This window comes from Mesoplodon mirus (genome assembly GCF_964341445.2).
Source record: "Mesoplodon mirus genome assembly, chromosome: 3".
NCBI lineage: Eukaryota > Metazoa > Chordata > Mammalia > Artiodactyla > Ziphiidae > Mesoplodon > Mesoplodon mirus.
In genome coordinates this window covers 135670561-135698514 of record NC_138978.1, presented here as the reverse complement: position 1 = coordinate 135698514, position 27954 = coordinate 135670561, and the positions used below count along the sequence as shown (strand labels likewise).

The 27954-nt window shown below is 42.4% G+C and overlaps 1 protein-coding gene, 1 long non-coding RNA gene and 2 pseudogenes across 6 annotated transcripts in view; 3 read left to right on the top strand and 1 right to left on the bottom strand.

The window, feature by feature from the left end:
• Positions 1-27954, top strand: part of LOC309799247 (centrosomal protein of 78 kDa-like) — a 780309-nt pseudogene that overhangs the window by 127016 nt on the left and 625339 nt on the right. The gene's annotated exons all lie outside the window — the stretch shown is intronic.
• Positions 1-27954, top strand: part of LOC309800867 (centrosomal protein of 78 kDa-like) — a 720575-nt pseudogene that overhangs the window by 89995 nt on the left and 602626 nt on the right. The window lies entirely within an intron of this gene.
• LOC309799855 (U3 small nucleolar RNA-associated protein 25 homolog) lies at positions 37-22145 on the top strand. Of its 3 annotated transcripts, none has more exons than XM_082613468.1 (7): positions 37-1805; positions 3784-4003; positions 11659-11807; positions 12997-13179; positions 13316-13428; positions 14156-14401; positions 20614-22145. In XM_082613468.1, exons 1-7 carry the CDS (start codon positions 1599-1601, stop codon positions 20855-20857), a joined length of 1362 nt encoding a protein of 453 aa, XP_082469594.1. In that variant the 5' UTR covers positions 37-1598; the 3' UTR covers positions 20858-22145. The 3 variants fall into 3 exon arrangements, with proteins under 3 accessions (XP_082469594.1, XP_082469593.1, XP_082469595.1); XM_082613467.1 differs by having other exon boundaries at positions 11605-11807; XM_082613469.1 differs by having other exon boundaries at positions 1666-3492; positions 3720-4003; positions 11605-11807.
• Positions 22131-27754, bottom strand: LOC309799862. The gene is made up of 2 exons (XR_014293367.1): positions 26568-27754; positions 22131-25672 (listed from the first exon to the last, which is right to left on the bottom strand). It is a non-coding gene; the product is annotated as an uncharacterized lncRNA (long non-coding RNA).

Here is a 27954-nt window from a genome sequence, read left to right as displayed (position 1 = left end):
GTTAGAGGGGGACAGTAATGCCTGCATCAAAATAAAGTAATTTAGTTTACTGGAAGACATGTACAAAGTGTTCAGTCAGACAGTAGCTACTGCTGTTCATTTGTTTGAAATATCTGAGATAAGTTCACACCTAAATTATTCAGTATGGAGCAGTTTTTGCTTCTTTTTTCGGTGATTTTTTTTTTCACCACTGATGCTATTCATAAGAATTGGTCATCCTTGTTTCATTGAAATTTTTATTGAGGTAATAATTATAGATGCAGTTGTAAGAAATCATACAAGGGTATCCCATGTGCCCTTTGCCCGGTTTCCCCCAATGGTAGCATCTTACAAAACTGTAGTACAATATCACAAGTAGGAAATTTCCACTGATACAACCTACCTGTCTTATTCAGATTTCCTCACTTTTGCTCCTGCTCCTTTGTGTTATTTAGTTCTATACTGTTTTATCACGTGTAGGTTGCCCTGGCCACCACCACAGTCAACATACAGAGCATTTCCAGCACCATCAAGATCCCTCCTCTTCCCTGGTGCCATTTTATAACCACACCCACCTCCCTTCCCCCATTCCTAACCCTTGGTAACCGCTAATCTGTTCTCCATTTCTATAATTTTGTTATTTCAAAAGCGTTATATAAATAAAATCATACAGGTTGGCTTTTTCTCACGCAGCATAATTCCTTGGAGGTTCATCCCAGTTGTTGGCATATATCAATAGTTAATTCTTTTTTATTGCAGAGGTCATCCTTTCTTTATTGCTAAGATCAGCAGTTTTGTTACAGTGCAAAAATTCCCAAACTGGTATTCCACAAAATACTATTCTTTTCAATTCTAATATATGTCTCCAAAAAAAAAAAAAAATCCAAAACAACAACAAAAACCTTGTTCCACGTCCAAGTAAATTTGGAAAACTCTGGGTCAAACGAAGTGGAACGGAGTCCTTGTTACAGGACTCAGCAGAACCTTTAGTGTCCGATCTGCTTGTGACTCTCCCTGAGGGGGATTAGGTTTTGTGGTGGTTACCGAAGTTATTTGACCGTTGGGCCCCCTTTTCTTTTGTCTAGAGTAAATTTTGACTTCCTACAGTGTGGTCCACAGGACAGTTTGTGACCCACTGATCTAGTGAAGAGCTCACAAGGTTTCTAAAGTCAGAAACCTTGGGCTCTAACCCTTAGCTCTGTTCTCCTCTGTTTGTCTGAATCCTATAACCTCTGAACCTCAGCATTTCCTAAACTGCAAGAAGAGCATTATAGTGTTTAGCTTGTAAGGTTGTTGTGAGGATAAAGTGAGAGGATCTGTAAGTTGTGAAAGGCCTTGGTAAATTATAAAGCATTATATGAATGTAAGGTACTATAATTCATTTCTAACTTAGTTCTTGATCATTTCTCCCACAGTGGCCCATCCTGGGCCAGCTTGTCTTTTCATCCAGGTTTCAACAGTTGGAAACCTTTAAACCCCCAAAGGACATTGACTTAAAGTCACTTCATCTCCAGAAGCCTCTGGAATCCACCTGGATCAAGACCAACAGCCAGTTCCCCTCTTGTCCCCCAAATTCAAGTAGCCCCTTCACACCCCTCCAGAAAGAGCTCTTCTTAATTATGAATTCTTACCGGGACCTGTTCTACCCAGAAAGGACTGCCCTGAAGAAAGGGGAAGAGATCCGCCACGTGTACTGCCTGCATGTGATAAATCACGTTCTCAAAGCCAATGCCCAGGTGCTTGCCAACAACAGCAGATGCCGAAGCCAGAAACTTGGGTTGGGTGATGATGATGACTTCAGGGACCAAGGGCTAACGAGGCCCAAGGTGAGTGGCAGCAGCAGAACTTTGCCCTCAAGGAGGCTGTAAGGCTCTAACATATGGGTCCTGGCACTTAGCAGGTTCTCAGATGGTTTAATGATTGGAATAATGAATGAGTCCAAGAATGAGCATATTAGATGGGCCAGGTAATGTCACGGCAGTGCTGCAGACAGCTCAGTGGACTGTCTCTAACAGCAGATCTAACTGGAAAGTGGAGTAGGAGGTACCTCCATGATAATTCTCTCCTTAAAGATAAACCCTGATCCTACATAAGTAACACTCCACTATAAATCTCTTCTTTGTGATTGTCAGAGCTGGATGGGACCTTAAGGAGCCTTTTATTCAATCCCTACATATTACACCTGTGGACAGAGACCCAGATTCGTAGAGGACCTTGCTAAAGAGAACCAGAGAAAAAGTAGCAGAGACAGGACTAGAACCAAGGATTCCCTTCACTAAGCCACATAAATATGTAGACCTTGGAAAACAAAATCCCTGTTTTTGCATTGTATCCTTATTACTGCTTAAAGTGATGATTACATTTATGTGGCTCATAAGCCTAAGCTCCAGTGGATTGGGAGCTTACGTCGTTGAATTCTGTCTACGTTTTTCATGATGTGCTGGAGCTAGATACTGTGCCACCCATACCCCCTTACCCTTTAGCCTCTGTGTCTATATTGAAGAAGCCTCATCTTCTTAGATTCTTCTCATTGGGCTTAATAGGATTTTAGGATTTTGATACTGATATGGCTCTTAGAGATTTCTTAGTCCAACCCTCTTGTTTGATAGTTGGGGAAACCAAAGCCTAGACACTTACTTAGTGTGACAGCCGGGACAGTAACTTGGCCCTCTTCAAAACTGATCCATCATCCCTGCACTGTACCAAACTGAATCACTACACCCCTCTGGCTGTGCTGGTTGCCTTTCTGAGAAACTATCTCAGAATCTTGAACATCAGGATAATAAGATTATCTGTTTCCATTTAGAATTGCAAAATAGAATATGAGGTAGATTACCCATGAGTCACATTCAGAATTTGGTGAATTGTCTGATCTGACTGGGGTTATATCCATTGATTGTATTGTTTACACAAGGGTAGTTAGAAGGTAATCATTTGTTAAGCATCTTCTGTTTTTTTTTCCTCAACAGTTAAAATTGAGCACTTTTGGAAATGTTTGGAAAACTGAATCCTATATTTCCCATTGAAATATCATCTTATTTCAGAAATCCTTTATCATCATTTCTGAAAAATGTACTAGGAAATGTACTAGAAAAGTAATGATGCTTTAGTCCTTTCCTTACTAACTTTATTCTCTACTTAATACATCTAATTCATTTGTTCAGCATATTCCTTGGGTCTTACGGATCAAAATACTGAACTAAGTTCTGTGGGAGACAGAAATGAGTAACATTTCTTGTCCTCAAAGAGCTTTGTGTGTTTATGCCCTTGGGTTTTTGCTAATGGACACCTCTGTTAACGGCATTGACTTACCTCAAAGAGTATTTCTGGGCTTCCCTGGTGGCGCAGTGGTTGAGAGTCCGCCTGCCGATGCAGGGGACACGGGTTCGTGCCCCAGTCCAGGAAGATCCCACATGCCGCGGAGCGGCTGGGCCCGTGAGCCATGGCCGCTGAGCCTGCGCGTCCGGAGCCTGTGCTCCGCAGCGGGAGAGGCCACAACAGTGAGAGGCCCGCGTACCGCAAAAAAAAAAAAAAATAAATAAAATTTCTACATTCTGCTTAAGAATTAACCCCACCCCCACCCCAAGGAGCCATGAGATTGAAGTCCATAGGACATGGTGCTGTGGTTCGGAAAGATGCTCAGCCTTCAGTACTGAGCCAGGTCCTATGTAAAGGGGGTGACACGGATGTGGTCCTTGGCCAGGGGCTGTGGAACGGAGGGCTCCTTAGGTCCCCAGCAGGCTCACCTCGAGCTGTCCTTCCTTCCCCTTGCCCCTCCAAGGCTGCCCATCACTCCCTCCACAGGTGCCGATAGTGGTGCCATTCCGGGAAGCTGCTTTGCGGGTGGTACAGCTCTTCATCTGTCTTCTTGAGGGCGACAGCAAGAAGAAAATAATTGTAAGCAACAAAAAGAGGTTTAATGGAGAGTATGGCTCAGATCCCAAGGAGAGACCACCCAACCTGAAGAGGCCTGAGGATTATGAAGCTGTATTTGTCGGCAACATCGATGACCACTTCAGGACTGGTAATTCCTCCTTGTCAAAACTGAGACCCTGAGGGACCTGAGGTGTGAGGTGCACATAGCTGGAAGCTAGAAGCCTGGAATTAGGCATTCTTTCAGAGGGTCACTGTCTCAGCCTCCTAGCAGAACCAGGACACATTTGAGACCACTCGTCTGCCAGGGGAGAGTCTTGCCTTGGCTAATGGGGTACATACTTGGCTAATGGGATGGAGTGTCTGTGAAGGCATGTATGAAAGGCACCTGCATGTTTATAACAAATGTCTCAGCATGCCTATAGCTGGTAGCTCACAGTCAATGCTACAGGGCTTCTTGGGGGAGTTGGAGCTGATGGGGCTGGGTGGGTCAGTCTGGGGAAGATGAATAAACTAGAGCATCTGTATGTAATGGACTTCCCTCCTGCCTGCCATGTGGAGTGCCCACACCTGAATTATCTCCACTCTGGACTTACTGACTCCCACCCAGCTTTGCACATTTTTGCTTGTTTGTCATTCAGCTCCCATGTACTTGGTTGCTTGTTCATTGAAAAAGTTCCTGGAAAATATTTATTAGTCACGTATGCCCATTTACCACTTATTAAGCATCTACTATGTGCCAGGCACTGTTAAGCTGGAGATATGGAATTAAAAGTTACTGTTAAGCAAGTCCAGCCTTAAGACAAATCAGACAGTATGGGATGAGATGTGTTACGGTTAGAGGATAGTGGGTGTTCTAGTTAAAGTATTTAAAGCAAATATCCTTACTCAAAATGGGCTCAGGACTGTTAGGGAAGGCCTTCTGTTGGAGGTACCATCCATACTATGTTGAAACCTGAGTCAGATTTAGCCAGGTACAAAGTAGAGCGATGAGAGTGGAAGAAAAAGTTTCAGACAGGAAATGGCAAGTGTGGAGGCATCAGGGTGAATAAACCGGCAAGACTTAGGATTCAGAGGCTTTAGCATGGCCGGAGTGTGCAGTGCAAGGGGATTAGAGCTTACAGTTAGTTTTAAACATATGCAGGCGGCCAACAAGGAGCTGATAAATCAGTCTTTTGTTTAATTGATATATAATTGACATATTAGTTTCAGGTGTACAACATAGTGATTCAATGTCTATATACCTTACAAACTTATCACAACAATAAGTAAAGTTACCGTTTGTCACCATACAAAGTTAATGCAATATTATTGACTATATTCCCCATGGCATACATTGGATCCCTGTGACCTGTTCACTTTATAACTGGAAGTTTTATACCTCCTGATCTCCCCCATCCATTTTGCCCACCCTCCAACCCCGCCCTCCCTGCTGGCAACCACCAGTCTGTTCTCTGTATCTATCTGTCTGGTTTTTTGTTTTTGAGATTCCACATATAAGTGAAGTCACATGCTGTTGATATTTGTCTTTGTCTGACTTATTTCACTTACTGTGATACCCTCAAGGTCTATCCTTGTTGTCGCAGATGGCAAGATTTCATTCATCTATGGCTGAGTAATATTCCATTGTGTGTGTGTGTGTGTGTGTGTGTGTGTGTGTGTGTGTGTACACACCGCATCTTTATCCATTTGTCATCTGTGGACACTTAGGCTGCTTCCATATTCCATATTTTGGCTATTATAAATGTTGCATTGAACGTAGGAGTGCATATATCTTTTTGAATTAGTGGGTTTTTTTCTTTGGATAAACACCCAGAAGTTGAGTTGCTCAATTGTATGGTGATTCTATTTTTAATTTTTGAAGAACATCCATACTGTTTTCCATAGTGGCCACACCAATTTACATTTCCACTAACAATGCACAAGGGTTCCCTTTTCTCCACATCTTTGCCAGCATTTGTTATTTCTTGTCTTTTGGATAAGACCTATTCTGACAGGTTTGAGGTGATATCTCATTGTGGTTTTTTTTCTCTCTGTGCTTTGGTTAATAGCAACTTATAATACATGGTGGCTGTAAGAATTTATAACTCCAAAATCACAGCCTATCATTTTATATTATTTCATTTTGATCACAGCACTTACTAGCCACCTGATACATTCTTCTTTTTTTTTTTTTAATTGGAGTAGGTATAGTTGATTTACAATGTTGTGCTCATTTCTGCTGTACGGCAGTGACTCAGTTATACACATATATACATCCTTTTTTATATTCTTTTGCATTATGGCATATCCCAGGAGATTGGATATAGTTCCCTGTGCTATACAGTAGGACCTTGTTGTTTACCCATTCTAAAGGTAATAGTTTGCATCAACTAACCCCAGACTCTCAGTCCATCCCTTTCCCCACCCCTGACCTTGGCAACCACAGGTCTGTGAGTCTGTTTCTGTTTTGTAGATAGGTTCATTTGTGCCATATTTTAGATTTCATATATACGTGATATCATATGGTATTTGTCTTTCTCTTTGACAGACTCCTCTTAGTATGATAATCTGTAGTTGCATCCATGTTGCTGCCAAATGGCATTATTTTGTTCATGTTTATGACTGAGTAGTATTCCATTGTATATATGTATCACATCTTTATCCATTCATCTGTCAATGGACATTTAGGTTGTTTCCATGTCTTGGCTATTGTGAATAGTGCTGCTGTGAACATAGGGGTGCATGTATCTTTTTGAATTATAGTTTTGTCCAGATATATGCCCAGGAGTGGGATTGCTGGATCATATGGTAATTATATTTTTAGTTTTCCAAGGAAACTCCATACTGTTTTCCATAGTGACTGCACCAACTTACATTCCCACCAACAGCGTAGGAGGGTTCCCTTCTCTCCACACCCTCTCCAGCATTTGTTATTTGTAGACATTTTAATGATGGCCATTCTGACCAGTGTGAGATGGTACCTCATTGTAGTTTTGATTTCTCATTGTGATTTTGATTTGCATTTTCCTGATGAGTGATGTTGAGCATCTCTACATTTGACTGTTGGCTATCAGTACGACTTCTTTGGAAAAATGTTTATTCAGGTCCTCTGCTTTTTTTTTTTTTTTTTTTTTTTTTTTTTTGCTGTACGTGGGCCTCTCACTGTTGTGGCCTCTCCCGTTGCGGAGCACAGGCTCCGGACGCGCAGGCTCAGCGGCCATGGCTCATGTGCCCAGCCACTCCACGGCATGTGGGATCCCCCCGGACCGGGGCACGACCCCGTGTCTCCTGCATCGGCAGGTGGATTCTCAACCACTGCGCCACCAGGGAAGCCCCCTCTGCTATTTTTTAATTGGATTGTTTGGGGGTTTTTTTTTGCGTTTTTTTTTTTTTTTTTTGCAGTACGCGGGCCTCTCACTGTTTTGGCCTCTCCCATTGCGGAGCGCAGGCTCCGGACGCGCAGGCTCAGCGGCCATGGCTCACGGGCCTAGCCGCTCCGTGGCACGTGGGATCTTTCCGGACCAGGGCACGAACCCATATCCCCTGCATCGGCAGGCGGACTCTCAACCACTGTGCCACCAGGGAAGCCCCGTTTGGGGTTTTTTGATAATGAGTTACATGAGTTCTTTATATATCTTGGATCTTAACCCCTTACTAGATTTGCAAATATCCTCTCCCATTCAGTAGATTGCCTTTTTGTTTCATTGATGGTTTCCATCGCTGTGCACAAGCTTTTTAGTTTGATGTAGTCCCATTTGTTTATTTTTGGTTTCATTGCCCTTGCCTGTGGAGTCAGATCCAAAAAAATATTGCTAAGACTGTTGTCAGGGAAGTTACTGCCTATGTTTTCTTCTGGGAGTTCTGTGGTTTTCAGGTCTTATGTTCAAGTCTTTAATCCATTTTGAGTTGATTTTTGTAGATGGTGTAAGCTAGTGGTCCAGTTTCATTCTTTTGCATGTAGCTGTCTAGTTTTCCCATCACCATTTGTTGATGAGACTGTCTTTTCTGCATTGTATATTCTTGTCTCCTTTGTCATAGATTGTGACCATATAAATATGGATTTATTTCTGGGCTCTCTGTTCTGTTGATCTGTGTCTGTTTTTGTGCTATTACCGTACAATTTTGATTACTGTAGACTTGTAGTGTAGTTTAAAATCAGGGAGTGTTATACCTTCAGCTTTGTTCTTCTTTCTCATAATCAGTTTGGCTATTCAGGATCCTTTGCAACTCTGTACAAATTTTAGGATTACTCTAGTTTTATGAAAAATGTCATGGGTACTTTGATAAGGATTGCATTAAATCTGTAGATTTCTTTGGGTAGTATGGACTTTGTTTTTGAATTTTATTTATTTCTTTATACAGCAGGTTCTTATTAGTTATCCATTTAATACATATTAGTATATACATGTCAGTCCCAATCTCCCAATTCATCACACCCCCACCCCCACCCCCACTTTCCCCCCTTGGTGTCCAGTATGGACATTTTAACAGTACTAAGTCTTCCCATCTATGAGCATGGTGTAGTTTTTCATGTTTCTGTCATCTTTAATTTCTTTCATCAATACCTTGTAGTTTTCCAAGTACAAGTTTTTTACCTTCTTGGTTAGATTTTTTTCTAGGTAGTTTATTCTTTTTGATGCTATTGTAAATGGATTGTTTTCTTAATTTCTCTTTCTAATAGTTCATTATTAATGTATATAAACACAACAGATTTTTGTTAATTTTGTATCCTGCAACATTACTAAATTTATTTATTAGTTCTGACAGTTTTTTGGTGGAGTCTTTAGGGTTTTCTCCATAAAGTATCATGTCATCTGCAAATAGTCAGTTTTACTTCCTCCTTTCCAATTTGGGTATCTTTTATTTCTTTTTCTTGCCTAGTTGCTGTGGCTAGGATTTCCAATACTATGTTGAATAAAAGTGGCAGAAGTGTGCATCCTTGTCTTGTTCCTGATTTTAGAGGAAATGCTTTCAGCTTTTCACCACTGAATATGATGTTAGCTGTGGGTTTATCGTATATGCCTTTGTTATGTTGAGATACGTTCCCTCTATACCCACTTTGTCAACCCATCCTTGCATCCCTGGAATAAATTCTACTTGATTATAGTGTATGGTCCTTTTAATGTATTGTTGGATTCAGTTTGCTAATAATTTGTCAAGGATTTTTGCATCTGTGTTTATCAGGCATAGTAGCCTGTACATTTCTTTTTTTGTGGTGTTTCAGTATCAGGGTTATGCTGGCCTCATAAAATGAGTTTGGAAGTGTTTCCGCCTCTTCAGTTTTTTGAAATATGTTTGAGAAGGATAGGTATTAAATCTTCTTTAAGTATTTCATAGAATTTACCATGAAGCTCTCTGGTCCTGGTCTTTTGTTTTTGGGGAGCTTTTTGATTACTGATTCAATCACATTACTAGTAATTGATCTATTCACATTTTTTCTTCATGATTCAGTTTTAGAAGATTGTGTGTTTCTAGGAATTTATGTATTTCTTCTAGGTTATCTGACTTGTTGGTGTATAATTGTTCGTAGTAGTCTCTTACGATACTTTGTATTTCTGTAGTGTCAGTTATAGCTTCTCTTTCATTTCTGATTTGGGCCCCTTCTCTTTTTTTCTTATTGAGTCTGACTAAAGGTTTGTTAATTTTGTTTATCTTTTCACAGAACCAGCTCTTAGTTTCATTGATCTTTTTTTTTTGTCTCCATTTCATTTATTCAGTATTTCTCATCTGACTTCTATTATTTCCTTCCTTCTTTGTTGGAAGTTTTTTCCTTTCAGCATATTTGAACATATCATGCCATCTCCTTCTGGACCACAAAGTTTCTGATGAAAAATCAGCTGATATTCTTATGGGGATTCCCTTGTCTGTAATTAGTTGTTTTTCTCTTGCTGCTTAAGATTCCCTCTTTACCTTTGACTTTTAACATATTAATTATAATGTGTCTTGGTATGAATCTCCTTGGGCTCATTTTGTTTGGGACTCTTGGTTCTTGCTGGACCTGAATGTCTGTTTCCTTCACCAGGTTAGGGACATTTTTAGCCATTATTTCTTCAGATAAGTTTTCTGCCCCTTTCTTTCTCTGTCCTCCTTCTGGGACCCCTATAATGTGGGTGTTAGTGCCCCTTTCTCTCTCTTCTTCTGCGACCCCTTAACACCGATGATAGTACACTTGATGTTGTCCCACAGTTCCCTTAAACTGTCCTCATATTTTAAAAATATTTTTTCTCTTTGCTGTTCTGTTGGGGTGATTTCTGCTACCTTGTCTGCCAGGTCACTGATCTGTTCTTTTCTACCATCTAGTCTGCTGTTGATTCCCTCTAGTGTATTTTTCAGTTCAATTATTATAATCTTCAGCTGTGTGAGCTCTGTTTAGAACTTTCTTATATTCTGTCTCTTTCTTGAGTTTCTCACTGTGTTCGTTCATTCATCTCCCAAGTTTGGTGAGCATCTTTAGGACTATGACTTTGAATTCTTTATTGGATAAATCACTTGCATCTGTTTCATTAAATATTTTTTCTGGGGTTTTATCTTGTTCCTTCATTTGGAACATGTTCCTCTGCTTCCTCATTTTGCTTGACTCTCCGTCTTTGTTTCTGTGTATTATGCAAAACAGTTACTGCCCCGTCTTGAAGGAGTGGCCCTGTGTGGGAGATGAACTGTATTTTTAACTTTTTCCTAGTTCTTGGTCATCTTATAAACTCTCTCTGTTTGTTTCACTCCCATGGAGTCTAGAAATGCAGTCCCACCCCCATCTGCCTGAGCCTGGTGCTCAAGGAGTGTCCCCTGTGTGGGCTACATGTGATTGTTGCCTCAGGTCGTGTCCCGCGAGTGGCATGAGATGGGGTAGGCGTGGCTGCTCGTTGTCCATGTTTGTCAGTGCTGCACACAGGCAGTGCAGGGCCGTGGGGTAGGGGGTACTCACCCACCACCACTGTTAGCAACTTAAGAGTGAGAGTGCAAAAAAGTGGCACCCACCAGTGCCATCAAGGTAGAGGGAATTTGTAAAAATGGCATCTGCCAGCATTCTGTCCCCAGAGAGAGTCCCAGCCAACTTCTGCCCCTCTGGTAGATGCTTTAAGATTAGCAAGTGAATCTCCTTCACATATGATCTGGGCTCTTTAAAGACTGCTACTTGTTGCTTAGGAAAGAGATGTGGGCAGGAAATATAAATTTTTGTGATGATAATGTTAAAGCCATAATTAGTGAATATATTTATCCAAAGCTTTATGTAGAGTGAAAGAGAACTTGTGGGTGAATCCAGGGATTTGTTGAAGAGCTCTTTGAATATGGAAAAATAGATAAGGACCAGGTCAGTAATAGAAGTAAGTGTTAAAGTGACAGAAACCACCAGTAAGGAAAAGAACATTTCAAGGAGGGTGTGCTTATGCATTCGTGACAAGAAACACTAAAGTGCCATTGAATTGGTAACTGAGAGCTGTTGGTGACCTTGGCAAGAGTCATTTCAGTGGTGTCCTGAGACTCAGAGGCAGATTGCAGTACATTAAGAAGTGAGTGGGAGATTTTAAAGTAGAGATAATTTTTTGGAAGGTTTGCCAGTGAAGGAAAAGAAGAGGGTGGGAGCTAGAAGGGACCGTAGATGCAAAGGAGGGATGACGATGATGATTTTAATAATTAAAGCAGTTGGAGCACAATTACATGCAAAGGGGAAGATGTGGAAGGTACAAGGGGAGGCTGCAGTTGGAGAGGGTGGAAGCTAATGGCTTGGTGGTGACTCATGAACTGATGTGTGCTTGGCTGTTTTGTGTATAGGGGTGGCAATACTGCAGAGAAGCATCCGACTTTATGCCCCCTTCTATTCGTCAGACATCCTCATTGCCTCCCCTCTGGGCTTGAGGACCATCATTGGTGGAGAAGGAGAGAAGAAGAGAGATTTTGACTTTCTGTCTTGTATTAAGCTTCTCATCATTGATCAAGCTGACATTTACCTGATGCAGAACTGGGAGCATGTCTTGGTAATGCTGGTCATTAACATTTAGAGACAAGAAGCTCAGTGGTTTGAGTCTGAAATGGTTATTAAAGTCCAGATTAAAACTCAGCTTGGAAATGGAAATATTCCACATTTTCCAATTTGAAAACGGGAAATGTTGTCCCCTCTTCTACCCACAAGTTGGTCAGTAAAGTATCCAGAAAGATAAAAATTCTTGTCAACATTTTCAAATCTCCAGAAAAGATTTTTTCCCCTTAAAAGTTGCTTCTAGTAATAGACCAGTTTAGTGTGGTTGGTTGGTTGGTTGGTTGGTTGGTTGGTTGGTTGATTGATTGAAATCCCTCCTCACCAGGAATGTTTTTATCTAAAATAGTTCCTCCTATTTATGCTCGTTCTCTTTTGTTTGGTCTTCAGTGGAGATGGGAAAACATTGCTCATGATTTCTTAATTTGTGATGTTTTACAGAGAAACGTAAGATGTTTTTGTCCCCCTACTGTAATTTGTACTATAATTTTTTTTCTCCCTCTCAACATACTCTGCAATGTTTTGGGGTTTAGGATTGTGCTTTGGAACAATCCTCATCACAGAACTATAGGTTTATTTTTATAAGGCATGTGAGAATTTACCTTTTCTACAACCCCAGGACTTGGAGTAAGTTTGGGACAGATAAAGGGGAGTACTTATTTATAAAGTAGGGAATAAACTTATAGTACTTGTGACCCTTCAATATACATTACAAGGTAAAAATATGATTAAAATAGAACAGGCATGTCGATGGTTGAGTCATCTTTATTTTGAGCAAAAGGCACATGTAGTCACTCCGGGAATTTTCTAACGTTTTGGGAGCCAAGTCATGGAAGGACAGCAGCTCTGTTTTCCGTGTCATTTCCCTTCTTGTCCAAGTCTGGAACTGAGTTGCTTATAGAGTGACCAGAGTGGCATTTCAGAATTTCCTTTAAAAGAAATATTCTGTATAGGTAGCATCTTGATCCTTTTTGAGAGATCCACAAGGTGGCCAGTTTGAGCTTTTCTTCTTGTTCGCTTGACTATGGGCAAGTCACTCACCCATCTGAGCCTGTTTTCTTGTTGTAATTTGGGAGATGATAATATCTACTTCATGGGGTTAAATAAGATGATGGGCTTATAGAAAGGTTAGCAACGCCCAACAGGTAAGTGTTCAATAAGTATTAATGGAGTATTACTTCTGCTCAAAGCATTTGATGAACCACATGAACCTACTGCCCTTGGACTCACATGGGGTGGACTTTTCTCGAGTGCGCATGTGGAACCTCAATAATTGGTCCAAGTACTATCGTCAGACGCTGCTGTTTGGGGCCCTGCAGGATGCCCAGATCAACTCTGTGTTCAACAAGTACTGCGTCAATGTGCAAGGCCAGGTGGGTTCTCTCCTTCTTTCTCTGAATTTTCATGAAGTATTGTGTATTGTTTGGGTCATGAGGCAGAAGGAGAGGACAGCATTTGGTCAACAATGGGGATAGCTCACTTCCTAATGTTCTCACTGACTCCTGGCAGGTGGCTGTGAGGAACGTCCCGATGACAGGCTGCATCAGTCATGTCCTGGTGCAGCTCCCACATGTCTTCCAGAGGATGGAACCTGAAAACCTAGCTTCAGTGATTGATGCCAGGTACCCTCCCCTGTCCCATTGGATCCCTGGGGGTCACAGAGAGGGATTTTACTTGGGCATTCAAATTTAGAATTGTATTCCACGTTGGCTTTCTTAGTTACCATTTACGAAATGAAATGAGATAATTGAATCCAATCATGCCATTGACAGAGGAGGACACTGAAGGCCAGAGAAATGGTGTGTTGTCCTAGTTCCAATAGTGTCAGGGTTAGTAAATCAAGGGTACTTTCCCCTAGACTGTGGCATTTTTAAATTACATTAATTTTTTAATGCCTCATGTCAACAACTTAATTCTAAGCCCTTCAGGGCAAGAACTGTTTTTCTAATTCTCTATGTAATTTCCCCGTCTTCTCATTGTGTTTAGTCAGGGGACCCATGGTAGCAGAATGGTGCTTAACACATGGTAGGTGTTCAGTAATTATTTGTTGACTGACTGATTGACAACTGAATGAATGAATGAATGATACAGTTACGTACTTCCTAGAATAATTCTCTGGGATATACCAGCATCACATCTATCCTTTATGATGAATAGTGTTGGCACTTACTTTTTGATGCGCTTAACAAGTTTTATCCCTATATAATCTCTTTGCAATGAGGTAGGCCAAATTGGCCTCTTAGGGGAGGTAGAAGGAGATTGTGACTTGCCCAGGGTCATGCAGTTGGCAGTGACACTATGGCTCACCTCTAGACCACTGACTCTCTGCCCTTTGCCTTTCCAAATCAGGTTTAACTTTTTCGTCAACAAGATTTTGCCTCAGTATCGTGATGCAGTCACGTCTCACACGCTTATCTATGTCCCCTCCTACTTTGACTTTGTGCGTCTCCGAAATTACTTCAAGGAGGAGGAACTGAACTTCACTCATATCTGCGAGTACACCCAGAAGTCTGGTGTCTCCAGGGCCAGACACTTCTTCCTTCAAGGAGAGAAGCAGTTCCTGCTCCTCACAGAGCACTTCCATTTCTACAAAAGGTAAAGTAGGGCCAGGTTTCAAGTGTCCTCTCTGGAGGGTCTGCTTCCAAGTGCATGGTGGGCTTTGCTGTGTTATAAGGTCCTCCCTTGCTTCACCTCCTGCAGACAAGCCAGAGTCTGGGGGGCTGGACAGACTTTTCTTGATTGGTTGGTTGGTTTTCTTTCAAAATGGGCATTGTTGGAAAAGGTGGTAGAAACGAATGAGTGACTACAGCATAACCTGTATACAGATCTGGAGTGGGTCCATACTTAGGGTACCTCCTGTAGCTGTGGGTATACCCCTCAAGAAGGATATTATAGAGTTGAGCAGCTCTCAACTGAATACAGGAAAGGGAGGAACCTGTCGTAGAAGCACAGATGAAACACCTGGGGACTGTGTGGTCTGTGGAGATGGAAGTTGAGTACAGGGTCAGTGTTCAGAAAGCTCTCATTTGTCCTGAGGCAGTGCACACACACTTCTGCACCAAGGAGAACCAGGACTAAGGGGCTCCTTGAAGCTTAGGAGAAGCAAAAGGTGAGGGGCTTAGAGGTGACTATTTAAGGGCTTCAGGGTTTGCTTCTTGCTGGCATCATTATTTGCTTTGTTCCAGTGAGTTGTTGTTTTCATTCATGTTGGAAATGGTATTTTGGGGGAGTTTGCACTCAGCAGGTCTAAAGAGCCCTTAGTTTTCCAAAAGCTTGATACATCAAAGCAAGTCCTTTAAATGAAGTGGATGGATTGGAAAACTTCCCAGCGTGATTGTCTGTAGCAAGAGTGAGCTAAGCTGGGATGAGGACTGCTCTCAAGTAGCAGCTTTTCAAGGAGAGGGCATGATGTCAAAGGAGCCCTTTCTCTTAAGTAGGCAGGACAGTCTTCTGTCTTACACTGTTCATTTATTGACCAAACTGTTTTGTCCCCAAAGTCACTATAAAGACAAACCGAACACGGGCCATTAGCTTTGTACCCTGGACCAGGTTAGTGGGTGTTTAAGTTGAATGGAGATAACCTGCAACTGCCAATTATCTCAAGGTTCCCAGCTATAGATTTTTTTGCTTGAGAGGTCACCAAGGTGATGATGGGTATTTTGATCTGCAGTGTCTTTGTGATTTGATTTTTTCATTTGACCTTGGGAAAAGTACATGTATTTTACACTTTAGTATCCAGCTTTAAAATTCTGTATTTATATTCTCTATGGAAGTAGGCCGTGTTAGACATATTGCAGTTCATTTGTGAGCTAGCAAAAAACTTTCATCCTGAGGATTTGTTTTCTTTGGGGAGATGAAACCAGTAGAATCTTAGGATGGGATGGGCATTTGGTCATGATGGCCCTCCTGAGGGGAGGACAGTTCACAGTTCTTTCTCTGAGCATTATCAGTGGGTTAGCACAGGAAGGATTCTTAAGCAGGGGGCAATCAGAAACTCTGGAGGTAGGATTTCTGGAGGTGGGAAACGCTAGTGGGGTGTTTCTGAGTGCTCCCTGCCCCAGGGAGAACCCCAGTTATAGAAGTAACAGACCTCGTCTTTATAGACTGTATGCAGGAGCCAGCCTTGCAAGTCAGTTGTGGTTGCCTCATTTATCTTTAACAGTTGTCAGGTAACATAGACATCGGGAATGTCCTTAGTTTTGGGTCCTGTCACAGTGTTACGCCATATTTGTAGGGGTCACCGAAGACCCAAAGCACATACAGGAGAGGAGGAAGGCAGGGGAAGAGGTGCAGAAGACCATGGGAATTGTTACTAACTGCCCCTCTGAAGAGGTTCTGGTCACGTGCTCTTATTTCCAGGAGATGCCTAGTCTCTACTGTGCACGAATTGGTCCTAAGAGAGATTTTCTTGGGTTTTAAATATAATACCTATTGGAATTGGTTTTGTTGTTTTATTTTGCTTTAAAAATACTCTCATTATAAGAGTATTACACAATTATTGTAGAGAACCTAGAAAATCTAGGTTAAAAAAATGGGATCACCTATCATCTTACTGATATAAATACCCATTTTGGTGTATTTCTTTCCTGTCTCTTTGATGTAAAAAACATGTGCACGTGCACACACACACAGACACAGGCATTTTAAAAAGGACACCAACATTGGGATCACAGTGTACACATTTGGATTTTTCTTTATCTTGAATGTTTTATGTGCTTATTGAAAAAAAGCTTAAATAAGTTAGCATTTTGGTATATACTTGTATGTTATGGATGTATTTTTAAGTTAATATATATATAGTTCTACTATATCCTGCCCCCGCTCCAACTTTTTATTTGGGAAGATTTCATTTCAAAAGACATTGTAAGACTATCCCAGTGAACATCTCTAACTCCTTCCACTTAGGCTTCACCAGCTGTTAGCATTTTGCCACATTCTCATGCACCCACATTCTCTGTCTCTCCTTCTCTCTTTCCACTCACATCTCTTATTTTTTCTTCCTGAACCATTTGAGAGTAAATTATGGGAGGCTTCGTGACACTTAACTCCTAAATCTTTCAGCCTGTAGAGCTTAAAAACAACATTCTTTTATCTAACCACAACACCATTAACATACCACTTGACATTACTGCAGTAATACCATCTAATATTTAGTCTGTATGCAAATTTTCCTAGTTGTTCCCAAAATGACTATTACAGCTGCTTCTCACCACCCACTCCCCGCTCCAATCCAGGATTTAGTTAAGAATCCTACGTTGCATTTGCGTGACATGTTTCTTTAGTCTATTTTAGCAGTTCTCAAGCAGGAGCAGTTTTGCTCCCCAAGGGACATTTGGAAATATCTGGAGACATTTTTGGTTGGTACAGTTGGAGGGTTACTCTAGTGGTCTAGTGGTTCAAGCGGGTCAAGGCCTGGGTGCTGCTAGACGTCCTACAGTGCACAGGACAGCCCTTACACCAAAGAATTACCTGGCTTAAAATGGCAGTAGTGCCAGGGTTAAGAAACCCTGATCTAGAATAATTCTCTGCCTTTGTTTCTTGCTGTGATACTGATATGTTTTGAAGAGTCCAGTCCAGTTTCCTGTAGAATGTCTCACATCTGGATTTGGCTGTTTTCTTATTATTTAGATCAGTGTTCCCAAACTTTGCTACATATTAGAATCCCCTTGGGGAGCTTTTAAAAATCTGAATGCCCTGGTCATACCCCAGTATCAATTAAATCATGGTGTTTGGGGATGGGGACCAATTACAGGTATTTTTAAAAAACAAATAGGTGATTCAGTGAGCATTAGAGTTCGGGGACCAAAGATTTAAACATTATTTTAGTAAGAATTCTACATAGAGGCTATTGTGTACTTCCCCCTGCATCTCCTCAAGAGGCCCAGGGTGTCAGTTTGTCCCATTTTTGGTGATACTAAATGTAATCACTTGGTCAAGGTAGGTCTGCTAAATCTTTACATTGTAAAAATACCTTTTCTGTGTAATTATAAGTAATCTTTAAGGTGTGTATAGCATCCTTTTTAATGGTTGCATAGTGTTACATTGTATGGGTATATAATTAACCCAGTTTCCTTTTAATGGGCATACTGATTTGTTGTTTTCTGTTATTATATACAATAATGCCAAGAGCATCCATATGCGTAGTTGATGGCATAGTTGCCTAGGCATTTCCTTAGGATAAATTTGGAAAGGAAAACTTATTTGTTCAAAAGCTGTACCCAGTTTAAAATTTGCTGTGTGTTGCCACTCCCATCTTCTCCCCTCCCCGGTGAAATACACACTCACAATAATTTATACTCCATTAGCCTATTTCTGTAAATTCTGTAAATATTTCTGTAAATTCTCCTTTTTTCCAGTGACTTGATAGTCAAAATGATACCTCATGGTTTTAATGTCTTTTTCTTGCTTTTCTGTGTTTTTTGTAATTGTCAGTTGAACGTAGTGCCTGAGTAAGTAGCTGGCCTGGACGCCTCTTCTGTCAGGCCACTAGCGTGGCAGTTGTGAATCTAGTTAGGATTTGGTTGTTACCGTCGTTGCCTTCTATTTACCACAAACTGCCAGTTCCTCCAGCAGACAGTGGCCCACTGTGGGGCCCAGTGCTGGAGGGCCTTGTCTCAGTGTCCTGCTCCCCTCTCAGCTTTCACCATGCCCTGCACCCCTGTGCCGAGGGAGAGCCTCTCCCACGCTCCGGCCCCTCCCCCAGCAGCAGGCTGCTCCTGCTCGCTCCTCCCCTAAGGCTTGAAGTGGGGCAGTTGTTCTCCTCCTGGTCCAGCTCAGATGCAGGCAGGTTCTGTCCATCCTGGGCTTTGGAGCTGGCGCTTTCTCAGGGCTCCTGCACCACCCTCCATGGTGGCCAGCCTCTGCCTTGTTCTACGAGGGGTCTTGGTGGGGAAGAGTTCCCTGCATCTCTGCAGTGGTGGCAAACATCTGCTTACATCAGTGCAGGATCTTGGGCTGAACAGGCTTCATGCCCTTTCCCCAGTCTTCATGCCCTTTCCCCTTTCCCCAGACTGCTCTTTTGACTGGATGTAAGTCCTGTGGTGGGGAGGGATGGGGTGAGGGGTTAATGCTCCTCCCTTAGGGCACACAGTTTTGCTGCTTCTGACTCCACCCTGGCAGTTGACCTTTGCCCCCTCACTGGCTTCAGGCTTTAGCTTCATATACAACATGGCTCTGGGAAGAGAGTGAGTTTTCATGTCTGCACCACCATCGGGGTCTCTCAGGTCTTCTGCCTTGCGTCCAGCCTTTCCAGGGCTCCCAGTGGAGACCTTTGGAAAAGCCATCATGACTGTGAAGTAAAGGAGTGTCCGGGAATCCCAGGGATTCTGAACTGTCATGCAAGCCCATAATTGCCCTTTAAGAACTTGTTAAAAGTGTAGCTTTTTTCTTCCTACCCACTTTCTTAGCAGCTGCCCTCTTCCCCACTGTGCTCTGCCAAAGGTGAAGTGGTTCATATGTCCTGTCTTTCTTCAGACCATCTTGTCACTCTTTGGAATTCAGTCAGTGATGGGCTGAAGCTGGCTCATACCAGCTCTTAAGGTATGGTTGCACATCTCTTCCCAGTTCCAAGTTCAGCAACATGACACTGGTAGCTTGAAATGGAGTATTTACACCACAGAAATTGGCAAATGCTTCAAATCAGCACCTATCCTCCCCCACTGAGAATCAGTTGTTACACACACACCAGGGCACCGTTGAATCCGTTCACTTGGTTGCCCTGTGACATCAGCTGTCTAGGCTCAGGAAAAGGAACACTGTTGTAGATTATCTTTTTCTTGTTAGCACGGGAGCAGTATTCTCTTGAGTTTTCTACATACTAAGCAGAAATGGAACTCTGTGTTTGTTTTGATAACTACTGAGGCAGAACTGTGTTTTTTCAACATCATTAGCCATTAAAATTCCTTTATGGAAAGAGGATGTGGAAAGCTGATCCAAGTAATGGGCTGCAGTTATATTTTGGGAGAGGAGGGTCTCCAGAGAGATCAGGATGAGCCAAGGGATAAAAAGACAAGGAAAACTTACCGTCCATGAATAAAATAAAATTCCCGAGGGAGTCTGACATCAGCCCTGTATGAGAGTCTTAACAGGAAAAATCAGAAACTTGTCAACGTATAAAATCTTTGGTCATGGAGCCCAAGAGGGAATGATTGATCTCAACCCGAACCGTAAGGCGCGTCCCTAGGGTCTGCACCCCCCCCACACCATGCAGCCCTGTGCAGCAGGGAAAGAAGCGAGGAAGCTGTTGAAATTAATTGCCTTCCCATAATGCCTAATGGGTCCTCGGGCAGGATTTTGTAAATGGGTGAACTTGGGACATCTGCCATGGAGTTAACATGTCTACAGAATGACAAGAAAAGACTAATGGGAGTGCATTTACAGTTTATGCTGTTTATTTTATGTACTGGGTCTGGTCTGACCTCATCTCCATTACAGAACACTGTTTTGCCTGATTATAATTAGGATAATGTTAAATTGGAAATGCCTGCTTTTCAAATTTTCTGCGACAGATTTCTAATCCTTGTCTACTATTCTTCCCCACCCTACCTCAGTCTGCTCAGATTAGGCTCAAGAAGTGCAAATTCATTTTATCATTATCTTAAGCCAAACATTAGGAATTCAAATACACTGTCACAAAAAATGAGCCCCTCCAGCTCAAATTTGAGTAACTTTTGGTCTGTGTGTTATTTGTGCCATGGTCTTTCTCCTTGCATGAAACAGCGAGAGTGACTATGTCCCTGTAAAACTCTTCGGTGGCTTTTCCATAAAATTTCTCATGTAGACATAGCCTCTCTTTCTCCTTCTAACAGATACACAATAAAAGGCATCAGGAACCTAATTTTCTATGAACTGCCAACATATCCCCACTTCTACAGTGAAGTCTGTAACATGCTGCAAGCCGCCACCAGAGGAGAGGAAGCTGCCTGGACCTGCACTGTCCCCTACTCCAAGTACGATGCCCAGAGGCTGTCTGCTGTGGTCGGGGTGGAGCGGGCTGCACAGATGCTGCAGTCCAAGAAGAACGTCCACCTTTTCATTACTGGAGAGAGATGAGAATTGGTTGGACAGGAAATGGTGTTTGGTGTGATATGTCATGCTTGATTCTGTGTCTCTTGGACCTGATTCTGATCACTTACACAAAGAAGGGCTGCAACAAGGAAGGAGCACCAGGCAGGTTCTTAGCAGATACTTCTTTCTTTTCAGACCATATATACCTGAAAAGTTCCGTGTAAACCAGATTTTGGTAAAACCCATCTTTCAGAGGTCAGGGGAGAGCTCATGGAACTCTGAGAAGTTGATAGAAGGAATCTTCTACTTGTGAATTTTTTTGTACGCCATAAATTCTTTTGTTGTGATTTCACCTCTAATTTATTACACTTGGTAAACTCTTTCAGATTTGCCTGTTTCTATTGGACACCTTCTTAAAGTGAGGCATGCATTTCTTTGCTTGTGAGAACTGGTTATGAGAAATTGGAATACTTCTTGCTGTTGAATATCATCTTAGTTTTGGATCGCAAAGGTTTTGCAAAACTGTTATTTTTCCCCAGCCAAACTTTTTTAAACCTTAAATATTCTATTTTAATTCAACCTAGAAGAGCACATTCGTTCACTGATCTTTTTTTAACTCCTAAATGTTTTAATGAAAATATATACTTAAAAATCACATTATATAAAATAACATGAATTTCTACCTTATTTCAAGAAATAATTTTATGAAATTCTTGATGTCACAAATTCATCGTCAACATCACTGTCTTCATTGCTATAGTCATTTTTTAAGTCATATAACATAAAAAGGAAAAGAAGTTACACTTTTAAAAACATTTTTAGGGAGTTCCCTGGCGGTCCAGTGGTTTGGGCTCGGCGCTTTCACTGCCGAGGCCCAGTTTCAGTTCCTGGTCAGGGAACAAAGATCCTGCAAGCTGCACAGCGTGGCCCAAAAAAAAAAAAAAAAAAAAAAAATTGAACTATTCCTCAGACAGAAAAATTACCAATTCAGAACCTGAATCATCTGAAAATAAATTGCCAAGTTGCTGGGCCTGTCACTCCTAAAAATCACTCCTGAATTTAGTATGTATTTCATGTAAACAAGGACATTTTTCTATGTAACCTCAAAACAACCGTCAAATCAGGAAATTGCCACTAATCCTTGGGCCCCATTCAGATTTTGCCAAATGTCCCAATAATAACCTTTATAGCAAAAGGATGCAGTTCAGAGTTACATACTGCTTTGAGTTGTCATATCTCTGTAGTGGCCTTTATTCTGAATGGTACCTCAGCTGTTTCTTGGCTTTCTTGACCTTTTTTTTAATTTTTAAATTAAAAAAAAATTTTAAACATCTTTATTGGAGTATAATTGCTTTACAATGGTGTGTTTCTGCTTTATAACAAAGTGAATCAGCTATACATATACCCCCGTATCTCCTCCCTCTTGCGTCTCCCTCCCACCTTCCCTATCCCACCCGTCTAGGTGGTCACAAAGCACCGAGCTCATCTCCCTGTGCTATGCGGCTGCTTCCCACTAGCTATCTATTTTACACTTGGTAGTGTATTATAAATCCATGGCACTCTCTCACTTCGTCCCAGCTTATCCTTCCCCCTCCCCGTGTCCTCAAGTCCATTCTCTACGCCTCCGTCTACCTAGCCTGCCCCTAGGTTCTTCAGAACCTTTTTTTTTTCCGATTCCATATATATGCATTAGCATACGGTATTTGTTTTTCTCTGACTTACTCCACTCATGTATGACAGTCTCTATGTCCATCCACCTCACTACAAATAATTCAATTTCATTTCTTTTCATGGCTGAGTAATGGACGTTGACACTTTAGAAGATTACAGGCCAGTTACTTTGGATGGTGTTTCCTGTCAGATTAGGTTAGGTTAGGTTTAGTTTATGCATCTTTGGCAGGAGCAGCATAGAAGCAATGCTGCGTCTTCCTCGCTGCATCTCTTCAAGCGGTGCATGATTTCCACCTGTCCCATCATTATGACACTAACTGACCACTTGTTTAAGGTGGTGCTTGCCAGACTTTTCCACTATAGAATCACTCATTCCCCCTTTATTAATTTATATTAATATTACAAGTATGGATTCTTCAGTTTTTATTCAGTGGGTTGTAATTGGTTATTATCGTTATTCCTTTAGATGCTTAAATGGTCTCAGATGTGGCCAGCAGGAACACCTTCAAGCTGGCTCCTGTGTCGTCTTGACACATCCCCCTTTAACTTGGGCATTTCTTTATTTTCTGACACTATAAGACATTCCAAGTTTGTCTTGTACTTTCCCTATTCCAGCCCTGCTTGCTTTAGTGGAAAATTACCTTAAAGCGAAGATTTGAGTGCTAAGTGTACCCAGTACTGTTGTGGAGCCACTGGTCCCAGGCCATCTCAGTGGTCAGAGTTTGGGAATATCTGCATGTGTGTATATGTATACACATACCTATGTGCCCATGACATCTAAATTTATTTCTGTATCCATATATTGAAAACCATGAATTTACACCTTACCTCCAATTTCAGACTAACAACACAGGGTTCCTTTTGTTTTCTCCCTTTCCAAACTTGTAACTCCCTTGTCAGATAGACATGTGGCTCCCATTAGGCTCAGTGGAACAACCCATATTGGTACAGATTTTCTTCCTCTTGGACATGCTTAAAATTGCTCATCAAAAAAAAAAAAAAGTGAAATCACTTTTGGGGTACTTTTCCTGCTAGATAGTTAAATAGGCATTTTTATTTGTCTCTCAACATGGAGAGTAGAACTATTCATTCCATATATAGATGGGTTCCTAAAGTTTTGCAAATTTATAGGCTTAAGCCAGCCAAACTCATGGTACAAAGAACATTTTCTTAAATATATATTTTTAAAATGGAGTATAGTTGATGTACAATGTTGCATTAGTTTCAGGTGTACAGCAAAGCAAATCAGTTATACATGTATCCACTCTACAAAGAATTGTCTTATCCATAGAGTGCCCTGTGGTTATTGGCATATTTGTGCTGTGTTTACCATAGAGCCTGTGTATTATGAGAAAAGAAACGAGTTATTTGCCTAGTTCAGAGATATGAGGAAGAAGGGACTCTGATTACCCCCATCTTCTATTTCCATATTCTTTTCCCTGTGAATTGTAGCTAATTCATGGCTTTCATTATCACTATTCACAAGACTCTCAAATCTCCATCTTCTCTGGACCTCCACTCACATGTGAGCCTGGATTTCAAGTCTATGTATAGCCCCAGAAATACATGTTTTTTTTAAGCATCCCTACTGATTTTAATGCTAGCTTGTAGCCAGCTAACTGCTTCTCGCCTACAGAGAACACTGAGGGTTTCAAGTGCGAACCAAGCAGTATTGCTTCTGTTCCTGGCTCAGCACCTGGGAAAGAAGGTAAGCCTCAGCAGTGGCGCTGGCTCCTGAGTTGATTGCAAAGAGTTGACTTTTTGGAGTGGTTTCATCAAAAGCATGCCTTAACGTCAGGTCTCTCACACAAAATAAGGGAGAGAAGAGGGTCTACTGGACCATGGATAACAACACCTGAGCTGGAATTATACACAATCTTGATATTTCTTAGCAAGGCTCATCTTCAGCAAGCAAGTACCTATATAGTGCTGGTAGAAAACAGACAAAGGAATGGTCCCAATCCTGGGAAGAGGTAGAATTTTAAGGGAGGAAGAGGAACTTAACCAGAAAGTAAGAGTTTTAAACTTTTTTTTTCTTCCCATAGTAATAACAACTTAGCACTTTTCTCTTTGAGGGGAAAAAAGCTTTGAGTCATGAATGCTCTCTGCAGCTGGCTGCACCATATGCAGTATTCAAAAGACAAGAACTAGCTAATCATAGAGAACCAGCGGCAGCTTAACAGCCCTCTGCTGGCTTCCAAAGGGCTTATAATTGAGTGCAGATGGTCCCGGCAGGATGGGTATGAATCCCTGCTGACTCCTCACATCCCAGAGGGCCAAGGGGGGCTCATGAAGCCTCCCAGCCCTGATTGTGCCCTCGTGGGAGCCACTGAGGAAGGAGGGGAGGCAGGTGGTGTGAGAGCCTGCTGGCTGCCTCCTGCCCAGCCTTCCCTTGGCTGTGTGGACAGATCTTCAGGCTGCAGAGTGTAGCTTTGATGAGTCTAGGGTCTCAAGATTATAGAAGTCCTGGGGTAAGGGAGCAGGGTTGGGGGTTCTTTATACTCATTGGAAGAGCCTCATCGTGTAACCTGCAGGTGGCTGCAGGGCGCCAGAGCCTCGCGGAGGAGGGGTGTGGTGGGCACTGCACAGACTGCTGCTTTCAGGGAGCATCCTCCTGGGGGTGGGGCCCTCACAGCCGGCCCGGCCTCTCCTTCCCATCTCTTTCCCAGCTTCTCTCTTTAAAGGAGTCATGGTAGTCATCCTTGCACCATTCACAAAAAGCTTTTCTGGCTTTTCTAGCTAAACAATTCTAAACAAATTTCAGTCTCATTCAAAAAAAAAGAACTTTTCTAGCTAAGTAGAATTCTAAACAAATTTCAGTCTGCTTTTAATACCAGAGTCAGTGAATTGGGAGTAGATACACAGATAATCCAAAATTCATGTAGTCTTTGGAGGGAGAAAGAGAGAATGAACCTACCACGTCTAGCTGACAGCACAAAGTGCATTTCTTTCTAAAGACTTGTATTTCTTCCTCTTATACCATATGCTCTAGCCAGAGCTGCAATAAAATTCTATGTATTTTATGTCCTGTTTCTGAGCTGAACACGCGTTCCTATCCCCTCATCGATTGCCTTGTTTCTGTGAGGACCCTCCTTTCTTCAGATGTGGGAAGGAGTTCTCTCTGCATTGCTTGCATCTCAGTATAATTCCTGGATTTGCCTTTCACCTCTGGCCACGTTGCCATCATTCCTGTGGGAGGGAGGTGAGAGCATGAGAAAGAACAGAGGTCTGGACCTCAATCAAACGGGCTGGCTGTCTCCATAGTTAAGAGTCCTATGCGCCAAAGGAGTCAGGGCTGAGATTGGATTGCTACAAGGCTTGCTCGCCCTGCACAGAGAAATCTGAACCTGGTGGGCAGCTCCACCTAGGTGTCACCCTCACTGCTGGGCGGAACACCTGCACTTGCTTGTCCTCCTGGCTCCCACAGTGGGCGGGGCATGGCACAGTCCGGGCCAAGTTGTCATGGTCTTCAGGCTTGGGCCTCTGCAGCTGGCTGGGACTGGTGGGAGCTGTAGCCTCAGCTGACAAGGGCAAAGAAGGCAGTCTTTGCTGCTTGGCTGATTTGGAAGCTGTGCCGAATTCCTGCCCATCTGTTCTCCCAACTGAGCCAAGGCCAAAGCTGTCTAGCTCTTGCCAACCCAGGGAATGACATGGAGCCCTGTGTCCTGCAGCCCTCATTCTCACTGCACCCTGCAGCCCCTCTCATCTGTCAGTTTGACTCCCCACAGAGATGGCCCTGGGCTCACAGCTGCTGTTTGCCCACAGATGTTCATGGATTTCTGCCTTTTGTGTTCATCATTTTTCAAAACCAGCCCTGAGCTGGGTGCTGACACCAACATTACCACCAACCCACTGTGGCTCTGTGCAGGTCCTCCTGGCCACCTCTCAGCTTTCTCATCTTTAGAAAGCGGGGTACAATCTCCACTATCCTGACAGAGGGACATGAGAGAAAGTAGAAGAGACTGCTGTTGTTTGCCCTGTACTCGCCTCCTACTTCCCTAGTAAGAGGACCCTGGATTTTATTGGGTGACAAAGTGCCCAGTCCCCCTTGCGGTAGGGTGTGGCCAGGGAAAAGAGCACTAACCTTGGGGCAGACTCTTAGGAGAGCTCTTTGAAACTGGTAGGAACACCACTTTTTCCTCTTGCTCTTCCCTTTTTCCTGCCTGCAACACAGAAGTGATGGTGGAGCCAAAGGGCAGAAGGAGCCTGGCTCTCAGGTCATATCCTGAAGCTGCATCCCAGCTCTGCATGGTCTCTCTTCACACTTTTCTGTGAAAACCTAAATCCCTCATTTGTTTCAGCCACTGAGGCCAGGCAGTACTGTTGGCCTCAGGCTGTATTGCCAAGTCCTCACGGCTACAGAGGACAAAAATGGGATCACAAGTCCTGAAGTCCAAAGGCTCTGCCTATTCTTTCTTCTTTCTTCTTGTCTCTGCAGGAACCAGCATAGAGATTGTGCTTCAAGGTTGACGCCTGGCCATTTGGTGACAGTGCGGAGTGAGCGCTAAGACGTGTCTGGCTTTGTGCCATCACTTCCGTCATCTCCAATCCAACTGGATCTGTAAGAATGAGGGAGGACATATGTCTCCTCATAGGGTTTATGGAAACTGATGGTGGCAGAAAAATAACTGGCAAGAAAACAGACTTCAATTCTCTGAAAGTCGGCGACCACCTGCTTTTCATTTCTTCAGGTGTATTTCAAAGCAAAACTAGGAAATGGGTCCAGATCCCCAGTTTGGTAGCAACTTAGAGGTCTTGTGGTCCAATCTGCTGCTTGACCCCTGAGTCGCCTATAGGTTGTCTCTGAGAGGGAGATCAGCTCAGTGCGTCGTGACCACCTAGAGGGGTGGGAGGGAGAAGCAAGAGGGAGGGGATATGGGGATATATGTATATGTATAGCTAATTCACTTTGTCATACAGCAGAAACTAACACAACATTGTAAAGCAATTGTACTCCAATAAAGATGTTAAAAATAAAAACAGGACTATCATACAGAGTGAAGTAAGTCAGAAAGAGAAAAACAAATATATATTAACATATGTGGAATCTAGAAAAATGGTATAGATGATCTTATGTGCAAAGCAGAAATAGAGACACGGATGTAGAGAACAAATGTATGGTTCCAAGGGAGAAGGGGCGGTGGTGGGATGAATTGGGAGATTGGGATTGACATATATACACTATTTTTTTAATACTTTTTTTAACATCTTTATTGGAGTATAATTGCTTTACAATGGTGTGTTAGTTTCTGCTGTATAACAAAGTGAATCAGCTGTATGTATACATATATCCCCATAGCCCCTCCCTCTTGCATCTCCCTCCCACCCTCCCTATCCCACCCCTCTAGGTGGTCTCGAAGCACCGAGCTGATGTCCCTGTGCTATGCGGCTGCTTCCCACTAGCTATCTGTTTTACACTTGGTAGTGTATATATGTCCATGCCACTCTCTCACTTCATCCCAGCTTACCCT